Source organism: Salmo salar, chromosome 02, assembly GCF_965601325.2.
Source record: "Salmo salar chromosome 02, fSalSal1, whole genome shotgun sequence".
Lineage (NCBI taxonomy): Eukaryota > Metazoa > Chordata > Actinopteri > Salmoniformes > Salmonidae > Salmo > Salmo salar.
The window spans coordinates 89,886,773-89,898,518 of record NC_138292.1 but is presented as its reverse complement, the minus strand read 5'-3'; the positions used below and the strand labels follow the sequence as shown (position 1 = coordinate 89,898,518).

Here is an 11,746-nt window from a genome sequence, read left to right as displayed (position 1 = left end):
CTGCTGACTGGAGTGGGTAACGCAGTTGAGTAAAATGTTTATTTTATTGTCAGACAAAGGGTTAAAGTGTAGGAAACATGAGATTTTACTCACCAGTGTAACAACACAGTGTGGTTAAAGACTTAGTAACTGAGTTGTAGTCACGATCTGGTTCCCTATAAGTACAAACAGTTATGTTTTTAGCGTTGTTACATATTTCTTGACTTATTTCCGGATATCTTCTAAACTACCCACAATGCAGTATTTCTCAACGTCATATGGAGGATCTACTCTGTGCTGCAGAGTTTGTATGCTAGCTCGGTAGCTAGCTCCAGCTTGCAAACGTCAGCCACACCTCATGCTTTCATATACTGTGTGGTTGTGATATCTAGTGGGAACCCATTAGCACGGTAGATTCTGGTGCCTTGTTGTCAGTAGGGATGTTATGTTTGATACCGGAGCTACGAGGCCTGCGTCCAAATCGCTAAGCAGTAAACTTCAAAGCAGTGTACCGATGCCTGTATTATTTTATCAGCAGCACGTCATCAATGGCGTCTGAAGCTTCATTTCATCAAACAACCACCTGATTGGTTTGCTATTGGGCTTGTTCGACAGGCGATTGCCGACTGACTGATGTACAAATTCCCTGTTGCTGCTGTTGAAAGAAGCGTTCCATCCACTATATTATACGTCACACTAACAGCATCGCCTTAAAGCCCCACATTATGTATTGTTACACCATGGAGGAGCAGCATAGACCTAGTCTGTTCATTATATACATCGACATGATGTATTGTTACACCATGTAGGAGCAGTATAGACCTAGTCTGTTCATTATATACATCTACATGATGTATTGTTACACCATGTAGGAGCAGTATAGACCTAGTCTGTTCATTATATACATCTACATGATGTAGTGTTACACCATGTAGGAGCAGCATAGACCTAGTCTGTTCATTATATACATCTACATGATGTATTGTTACACCATGTAGGAGCAGTATGGAGGTACAGTGGGGGACAAAATTGTTAACACCCTTGATAAAGATGAGTGAAAACGACTCTATAAAAAAAAATCTAATTCTGAGCTATATTGTGTCAAAAATACAGGGAAATGATTTTATTTTATACTAATACAATAGCTCAGAGAAAGAGATTTAGTTTAACATGTAATTCTCAAAATGTAGGGGTCTGAATTATTGCCACCCATGTTTTCAATACTCCAGCACCTTCCCCTTGGGAGAATAACGACACTGAAATGTTTTATGAGATTAGAAAACACATTGGGTGTGATCTTAGACCATTCCTTCATACAGAATCTCTCCATGTCCTTGATTTATTTTGTCCGCGCTTGTGGACTGCCCTGTTCAATTCAAACCACAGGTTTTCAATGGAGTTCAAGTCCAAAGACTGAGATGGCCATTGAAAGCGTTGATTTTGTGCCCGATTAACCATTTCTTCGTGGACGTTGATGTGTCTTGCTGGAAGACCCACTTAAGGCCAAGTTTCAGCCTCCTAGCAGAGAGGTAACCAGGTTTTGGGCAAAAATATCCTAGTAGTGGGTAAAGTTTAATGATTTATTTTATACAGTAATTCTTTATCATCTTTATCAAGGGTATCAATAACTAGGTGCTTATTTTGATATCTAATTATTTGACTGAATCAGAAATACAGATGTGGAATAGATGTAGAGTTTGTTTGAAATTCTCATAAAAATCTGAACTAATCAAACAACACTTGTTGCTCTTTGTACGTGCTGATATAATATTCATATTTAATGGAGAGAAAAAAAACGTTTCCCTATACTGCTTTATAATATTATAACTCAATAAAGAAGAAAAAAAGTTGTCCCTCCTCAACTGCATTTCCTCCCTCCTGACAACAGATGGCGATATGTGTCTTTCAGCCGATGTTTCTAGTGTGACGTATAATCTAGTGGACGGAACGCTTCTTCAACAACTGCAGCCACCTCGGTAGCTCGCTAGCCGACAAAGTCTGAACATTCAAGCTCTTTAGACAATTTCGTGGTTTATTTGCCACTTTGCTTTAAACATACTTATGTGGAAACAATTAGCTACCCCATTAAATTTAATATTTACGTTGTAAGTCAGCTAGCTGGCTGGTTAAGTTAGCACTAGTCTAGTCGCTAATGCTAACTAGCTATTATCCCCGACCATGAGTTCACTAAGCTACTCTCTTCCTGCTAAAGAAGAGGAGGTCTGCTGGACGGAGAAAGAAGCTCTCGTGAAAGAGGAGGAGAAAGAGGGAGTGTGGCTGAACGTTGTCGTGAAAGAGGAAGAGGAGGATGTCACACTACAAAGACAAGTAGAGGGTGAGGCTGTTACAGTGAAAGAAGAAGAGAAAGACGTTACAGAGAAAGACACCTTCAGAGTGAAAGAGGAGGAGGATGCAGTTTTTGGAGTGGAGGATGAAGAGGGGGAGATTACTGTCACATTAGAGAAGGACGAAGAAGAGAAGACTGGAGAACTGATTAACACCAGTAAATACAGTGAGTACTATCTTATAAAACAGGGACATTGATCTGATTAACACCAGTAAATACAGTGAGTACTATCTAATAAAACAGGGACATTGATCTGATTAACAGCAGTACATACAGTGAGTACTATCTAATAAAACAGGGGCATTGATCTGATTAACACCAGTAAATATAGTGAGTACTATCTTATAAAACAGGGACATTGATCTGATTATCACCAGTAAATATAGTGAGTACTATCTTATAAAACAGGGACATTGATCTGATTATCACCAGTAAATACAGTGAGTACTATCTTATAAAACAGGGACACAAACTCTGCAGTTGTTGAACTAATGTGTGATTTTTAAAAGGGCATTCTACACTTGAATATGTTTTTGTACTGTGTGAATTGTTCATGACGTCCTCCAGGGATTTTTAAACTTTTCATGTTGAAAAGTGATATATAAATACAGTGAAGTATAAACACACTAAAGGGAAACAAATAAATGTTTTGAGCAAAATCGTTTTTTTTTTTAGAGATCTGCAAACTAGAAGGAGTGATGTCAAAGTAAGGCCTTCAAGGAGTTGGCTTAATAGGAAGTCGTGATGTCATCCAATAGGCGACTGATCTTCATGTGAATATTCATTATTCTATTTAAAATCATTCATGTTCCGTCAAGTTGGTTGTTGATTATTGCTGGAAAGCCATTTTCAAGTCTTGCCATAGACTTTCAAGACGATTTAAGTCCAAACTGTAACTAGGCCACTCAGGAACATTCAATGTCATCTTGGTAAGCTCCTCCAGTGTAGATTTGGCCTCGTGGTTTTGGTTATTGTCCTGTTAGGACAGTTTTTTTGTATTCAGATCTCTGAAATACACTCGACCTACGTAACATTTAGTGTCTCCTTATATTACGCTGGGAAAACAGTTTTCACGGGCACAGAAATCCTAAATCATTTCAGAGTTTGCTAAATCCAATGGTTCTATCCAAGAGTCACCTTAACTTTATTGACACTCAAATGGATACTGTCATTAACGCGGTTCTTCAATAATTACACATAATACTTAATACTGTAGCTGTTTAGTTACAGTCACATGTTCAACTATCATCAGCTGATCCAGGAAATCATTTTCTGAATGACAGTCACATGACAAACATCACGACATGCAACAACAACCAAAGTGCTTCTTCATACATTACTCTGGTAAAGAAAGTTATGCCGTGCTCCACTTTGAATCCAACATCCCTAACAAATTGATGTTTATAAAGTGTTATTGTCTGCTTGATTTACTGTAGGGTCTCGTTAGTCTGTTTGGACACAGAGATACTTCGCTCATAATGTGTAGAGAAATGTTCCTTGATGGATAGGCTATTGTTCAACACACAGAGCTATTTTCCTATATTTGTTGTTAGGTGAAGTTATGGGCCCTACAGTAGGTCTATGTTATTGTTAGGTGAAGTTATGGGTCCGACAGTAGGTCTATGTTATTGTTAGGTGAAGTTATGGGCCCTACAGTAGGTCTATGTTATTGTTTGGTGAAGTTATGGGTCCTACAGTAGGTCTATGTTATTGTTAGGTGAAGTTATGGGCCAATTTGGCAAACTGTACAAACCCTCATTGTCAAGCTGATGGAAAAGCCAAAGAGCATTTTACTGGTTGAAGTGTTTTTAAGTACAAAGTGGTTTATTTGTGATGATGACACAAACATTATATTAAGCAGGACATTCAAACGAGCCTTACAATTATAATCCAAAGTAGTGTGAAATGCACTCATAAGCAACCTGGAAATGGAGGCTATTATTATCCCCTGAGTTTTCCCCGTTCACATTCAGAATACATTGTGAAAAACTAAAATCTTTGCTCACCATTTTTGCTCCAGGCAGATATACTACATCCATAACTAGCGGTTTCCTCATTAGCAGGGAGGAGTTTCTGCAATCAAATTGCATGTGCATCGCCCTCGTGCCGCAATTTTAGCAAACACAAAAAGGGGCCTACATTGGATACAAAAAGTTGTCTGGCACACTGCTTCGAGTTTCAATAACTTTAACTTATTTCTAGCCTACCATCATCGATTTTACTACTAATGTGAAAACAAGACAAAATATGACTATTCTAGCTCATTTTAAGACAATTGTCAAATAATTTTAACATTCATTACAGACGTCAATTGTTGTACTACAACATGGCTACGCTGTTGGCATCACCTTTTACAGTGGATTACCGCTGTTGTGGGCCTTTAACCATCTGTCTGTCTTTGTTGTTCACACAGGAGAGAGGCGGGACAGTTGTGGATCCTCTGGGGAGTCTCAACAACCTCTTGATGCTGAAGAGGCAGAGAAGAGTCTCTCCAGATCAGAACACCTCAATAAACACCTGCAGAGATCCACAGGGAAGAAATCTCACTGCTGCTCTGACTGTGGGAAGAGATTCAACTCATCAGGCATTAAAATTCATCAGAGAATCCACACAGGAGATAGACCTTATAGCTGTACTCAATGTGGGAAGAGTTTTGTTCAATCTACATCTCTGACAGTGCACCAGAGAATACACACAGGAGAGAAACCTTATAGCTGTGGTCAATGTGGGAAGAGTTTTGTTCAATCTAGCTATCTGACAGTGCACCAGAGAATACACACAGGAGAGAAACCTTATATCTGTGGTCAGTGTGGGAAGGGTTTTACTAGATCTGACCATCTGACTTTACACCAGAGAAAGCACACAGGAGAGAAACTTTATAGCTGTGATCAATGTGGGAAAAGTTTTACTCAATCTGACCATCTGACTTTACACCAGAGAATACACACAGGAGAGAAACCTTATATCTGTGGTCAATGTGGGAAGGGTTTTGCTGCATCTAGCAATCTTACTCTACACCAGAGAATACACACAGGAGAGAAATCTTATATCTGTGGTCAATGTGGGAAGGGTTTTGCTGCATCTAGCAATCTTACTCTACACCAGAGAATACACACAGGAGAGAAACCTTATAGCTGTGGTCAATGTGGGAAGAGTTTTAGTCAATCTAGCTATCTGACAGTGCACCAGAGAATACACACAGGAGAGAAATCTTATAGCTGTGGTCAATGTGGGAAAAGTTTTCATAAATCTGGCCATCTGACAGTGCACCAGAGAATACACACAGGAGATAAATCTTATAGCTGTAATCAATGTGGGAAGAGTTTTACTACATCTGGCCAGCTGACTTTACACCAGAGAACGCACACAGGAGAGAAACCTTATAGCTGTGATCAATGTGGGAAGAGTTTTACTAGATCTGACCATCTGACTTTACACCAGAGAACGCACACAGGAGAGAAACCTTATAGCTGTGATCAATGTGGGAAGAGTTTTACTAGATCTGACCATCTGACTTTACACCAGAGAACGCACACAGGAGAGAAATCTTATAGCTGTGGTCAATGTGGTAAGAGTTTTGTTCAATCTAGCCAGCTGACAGTACACCAGAGAACACACACAGGAGAGAAACCTCATACCTGTGACCAGAGATAATCTGATAAAAAATCTCTGATCAAATATCAGAAAATACATACATGAAGGAGTTATTTCATGATATCTATGAATTAATGTCACAATGTAGAAAGTTTTAACATTGTAGTAGGAGTATTTTAATGATGTCACAATGTAGAACCCTAAACGTTTGTCCCCTGTTCTATTGATTTCAACATGATATGGATATTAGCCTCAGTGGGGAAATCCAGGCTCTGAAATGAAAGAGTTACTATTTATGTGATTTAACAAAAAGTGACTTACAAAAAAAGAGTTGTGTTACACTTACCACGTTGGTGACCCACTTGAATCAAAATGCAACACTTCAAAATGTAGCGAGCTAATTTCTACAAATTGTCTTCTAACCAGTGATGTACACATTATTCCCAGATTCCGTGTGGTTTTTGAGCTGTTAGTTTTAACAGGGCGTGCAACCTCATCTCCCTCCTCTCGCACAAATGATTTTAGCGATGAGTTATGACAAATAAGTGTTGTGTTCCTTTGTTTAGCGACCCCTAAATTTAAATGTATCAGTCCAAAATGTAGCTGACTGTCTTCGGCAGGTTGTCCTCTAACCAGTGAGGTAAAATATATCTCCCATTTCCATGTGTTTTTTTAGCTGTGTTAGTTTCAACATCCCGTACAACCTGATTTCACCCCTAATCGATATCAGTGATTTATTGCTACTTGTCAAAACAACAGCGTTTTTGGAGCTTGTGAAGTTCATAAGGTGCTTGTTTTTAAAAAGTAATATGATTATTGTGGCAGATGTTTGTGTATGCAGTGTGGCCCATTTTATGTTTAGGTTATCAATATATCACAAACTGTTTCTGCATATTGGTTATTGATTTGTACATGTTAAAACTGTGTTTTGACATTGGGCTATCCCACCTAGAAAAATGTAATTGAAAATACTTTGAAAAAAGGACTATGCAACCAAATATTTATTTATGCAACCAACTGACAATTTCTGGTACAATTATATTGACATTGTTGCCCTGCTATTAGAATATCAGGGTTCATTCTCAGATGTGCCAACCCAAATGTACTAGAGCATGACATTGGGGACTGGGCCCCGATCCAACAACATGCCTTTCTAGTGAACCCTGAGAAGAGAGAGAAGCTCCAAATCAGACATGTCCGTGGTAAGGACAACTTGGTTGCTGATTGTGGGCAGTTAAAAAGTTTTGCGTTAGCCAGTGCGTTGCCATTGATTACAATTTATTTTGACTGGTTTTCCGTATTGGCGAATATGTTTTATCTCTTATTCTTTTCCGTATTTTTCATTCCAAGGGGACCAGAGTTCGAGAAGCTAGTGGGGAAAAAAATATAAAACATTTGTTCCAGAAGCTAGTGAGTTTTAGGAAGACAAGGTTTTTTTCTTGTTTTTTTTAATTGTTGACAGCCAGTAGACACCATGTTTATATTGTAGAAGGTGAAGCATTGTAGTTGATTATAATGTGAAATTGAAGTTGTTTTCTGTTGGTGGTAAGCAAACTTTTCAGGTGTTAGTCTTTGGTTTTTCCATTTTGTTTTGAGGTTGGACTTTAGCACGTCTAGCTCGTTAGCACGTCTAGCTCGTTAGCACGTAGGACGCACTGATTGGTGTCACCTCGTTAGTCAGTATGTGTTACACCTGTGCTGGCTTGTCCATCTCGTTAGTGGGAAGGTGTTTCACCTGAGCTGGTCCAGGTTCTATTTAAGAGTGTCTGGCCCAGTGCTCCAGTTGTCTTGATACATGTGGAGAGTCAACACCTTTAGTTGCTCCACCTTTTTGGTTTGCTTCCTGTCTTTAAGTTTGGTGTGGGTTTTTCTTTTGTTTGCCTCTTCTTGGGCAGATTTAGTGGGTCTCATGGTGGGTGACTTTTATATCCCAGTTGTTGTTACTAGGCAACTTTCAGTGGACACTGAGAGCAAAACTGCAAGATTATGTTATAATACTTTTATTGCATCAAATGGTTGTTTTATGCAACAGAATAGAGGGTTCTTAGAACTATTGTGTCTGTGTGTTCTACTGAGGATGGGCCTCTGGGAGAAAACACTGACAGGAGATTTACAATGTCTTTTGGGTGATAAAACCTAAAGAGACCGCATTCCAGAGCATGAGTTAATGTTTCTGTTCTATATGGTACCAGGGAGAGATGACCCCAGGGCCAGACCCTGGTCTCGACACAAAGAGTAGTGTTTTTACAGCAGATTCTGTCTGCTGAGAATAATAAGTATCTTTCATACAAATCTTAACATTGTGACCCGTTCTGTACATCTATTGTTCGTCATGTAGGTTGAAATGGCTATAAAAGACCTTTGTACTTTTGTCCCGTGGGTCCACCAGCCATCATTATCGTAGGGCACTCAATTGATTCACTTTATATGTGTACGTTGTATTGACCTGCTCCCTTATAAGTGAATAAATATTTAGTTTAAGAACTCTGACTTGTATGATAAGTTTGTCTCACCTCATTTGATATTAAAGAAATTAACAACCACATTTGGGGATGTGAATCCTGACTTGGTGACTGCTCCTGATGACCTGGGTAAATGGTGCATGAGGGATCCCTCTAACTTGGGATCTCAGGGTGACCACACTTCGGGAACGGAGCAGATGTACCCACCTTTGATCTGAGAGGCAGCGAGCCAAGTGGATACCATCAGAATAGTATATACATCAGTACATCTCCAGAGGCAGCGAGCCGAGTGGATACCACATCTCGAACGTAGTTTAAAAAAAGAAAGAGGTGAGCGACACACACAAAGAGTTTTTAGAAAAGCCCTGTAGGCTCTGAGTGTGTATTCCTGTGTGGATGTGAAAACAGGGCCCAGTCAGGAGGCTCTGAGTGTGTATTCCTGTGTGGAGGTGGAAACAGGGCCCAGTCAGTAGGCTCTGAGTGTGTGTTCCTGTGTGGAGGTGTAAACAGGGCCCAGTCAGGAGGCTCTGAGGCTGAGTCGGCTATCTGTGTGAACTGGATGAAAACTAGAATCTGTGTTTACTAGTTAAGACCATTTATGGTATAGTATAAGATAGTAAGGTGCACCTGTAATTGTTTTAAACCTGTAATTATTTTAAACCTGTACCCCATTTTAGAAGTATTGAAAGATGTAAATGTATCAGTTACATTATCCTAGGAACTAACCATGAGATTGAAATGTGAAAATATTCCTGTAGGTAAAAATATTTTTGAAAAACAACTAATTGATTAGGTATGTTTGGGAATAGATTGAGCCTATTCCTGGAAACATTGAACCACTGTAGTTTACATCAATTATAATTTCTAAAGTGGAAGTTGGAAAAGTTATATTTGAGTGTTTCAGTGAATGGTTAGTGAGGGAGGCCCTGCGCTCTCGCTTCCCCAGTTGTTTAGTTAATTTTCATTCCAATCTCCTTTGCATTAGCGTAGCCTCTCCTGTAGTCTGTCAACTATGTGTCTGTCTATCCCTGTTCTCTCCTCTCTGCACAGGCCACACAAACGCCTCACACCGCGTGGCCGCTGCCACTCGAACATGGTGGTCTCAGCACGCACGACCCACGTGGAGTTCCAGGTCTCCGGCAGCCTCTGGAACTGCCGGTCTGCGGCCAACAAGGCAGAGTTCATCTCAGCCTATGCTACCCTCCAGTCCCTCGACTTCTTGGCGCTGATGGAAACATGGATTACCACAGAAAACACTGCTACTCCTACTGCTCTCTCCTCGTCTGACCACGTGTTCTCGCACACCCCGAGAGCATCTGGTCAGTGGGGTGGTGGCACTGGAATCCTCATCTCTCCCAAGTGGACATTCTCTCTTTCTCCCCTGACCCATCTGTCTATCTCCTCATTTGAATTCCATGCTGTCACAGTCACTAGCCCATTCAAGCTTAACATCCTTATCATTTATCACCCTCCAGGTTCCCTTGGAGAGTTCATCAATGAGCTTGACGCCTTGATAAGTTCCTTTCCTGAGGATGGCTCACCCCTCACAGTTCTGGGTGACTTTAACCTCCCTACGTCTACTTTTGACTAATTTCTCTCTGCCTCCTTCTTTCCACTCCTCTCCTCTTTTGACCTCACCCTCGCACCGTCCCACTCTACTCACAAGGCAGGCAATACGCTTGACCTCATCTTTACTAGATGCTGTTCTTCTACTAATCTCACTGCAACTCCCCTCCAAGTCTCCGACCACTACCTTGTATCCTTTTCCCTCTCGCTCTCCTCCAACACTACTCACTCTGCCCCTACTCAGATGGTATTGCGCCGTCACAACCTTCGCTCTCTTTCTCCTGCTACTCTCTCCTCTTCCATCCTATCATCTCTTCCCTCTGCTCAATCCTTCTCCAACCAATCTCCTGATTCTGCTTCCTCAACCCTCCTATCCTCCCTGTCCACCCTCCCACCTTATAAAAAAAATATTTTAACAACAATATTGACAATATTGATTTAAATAATTCATTGTTTATTTAGTGGCACCACAAATGTGAATTAATATTTACAAAACCATTTACCAAACAAAACACATTACAAAATTGCAACATTTCTGCAGACATGTCAGACCATAATAAATAATACATTTACTTTGTATAGTGCTTTTCATGACATTTAAAATTGATAAAATAATGATGTAAAATAAAAACAACATTGAAAATGAATCACAGGTCAACTAACAATATTGTAGACTTGATGCTAAATACAGATTTTTCAGCTTTAGTGTGTATATTGTATCCCCTTAGTTATGTTAGGAAGTTTGCCATCTTTATGACCGGCCCTGGTAACTTCACCCCAACTTCTCTGATCCCAAGAACACAGTAACTTAACAACATAAGTGTTTTTCTGACATTTTGGGGAAATTGAAGGGAAAATAAAAAATACAGCTGTAGCAGAGCGCCAAGTCCCATGGGGACGTCCTCGAGGGCGTGGATGTTCTCCCCATCAAAGGCCAGCGGGATTTCACTCTCATGGTGAAATGGATTTCCACCGATGTGCAGTAAAGGAGTGAAGAGCTGTGAAATCTGTGTCAATAAAAGTAAGAAAAGATTGATACACATACAAAGAACAGAACAAATGTATAGCTGTAGTTTTATATAAGCATGCACACCTATGTTAATGAAGAAACAGATGATTGGTGTATAGACATACCTTGTCATGGACATAAAGGCCACTCGGGTCCTCATTGAAGAGGTAGGGCAAGAGCAGAATCGCTGCTGTGGTCTCCAGTCCTAGTAAAGTAAAGCAATGATCTTACTACACTTGCCAATTTTATTACAAAATACATTAGAGAAAGGGAAGGAATAAGAGCTGTTGTTGGCTTTATGGAAACGATATACAATATATGGGAAAGAATATAGTTGAGGAAATAATCCAAACCTAGTTGTGCCTAGTTAGGACATAACGTTAGCTAGTTAGCTAACGGTACTGTACTGTAGCTCATACAACGCCGACAGTCAAACCCAGCTTTCTAATATTTACGTTCATTAACTATAGTAACGTTATGGAAGATATTCACAGAAAACCATCATTGTCTTCGTTATTCATTATTAGTATGTTATATTATTATAATAAATGATTGAGACATATTCAGAGCCAAACATCAACCCAACTTAACCTTTTTAACTGTTGTCGCATCCAAACTTGTCACCATCGTTTTCAGTTGTAATTGCGAAGTTCCCGGAAGAATTCCAGCAACAACGGAGGTTCCTCGATGAACCCACCTTCTGACAAGTTCTTTGAAGAACCTTTTGGGGCTGTTTTTCATTGACCAAGAACCCTACGGTTCTTAGGTGATCTGAGAACAACTCCAGTT

The 11,746-nt window shown here is 40.0% G+C and overlaps 1 protein-coding gene across 1 annotated transcript; it reads left to right on the top strand.

The window, feature by feature from the left end:
- Nucleotide 1: 1 nt before the first annotated feature.
- On the top strand, nucleotides 2–8,463 carry LOC145864024 (uncharacterized). Its single transcript, XM_082968908.1, has 2 exons — nucleotides 2–2,491; nucleotides 4,740–8,463. Exons 1-2 carry the CDS (start codon nucleotides 2,158–2,160, stop codon nucleotides 5,978–5,980), a joined length of 1,575 nt encoding a protein of 524 aa, XP_082825034.1. The 5' UTR covers nucleotides 2–2,157; the 3' UTR covers nucleotides 5,981–8,463.
- Nucleotides 8,464–11,746: the final 3,283 nt, after the last annotated feature.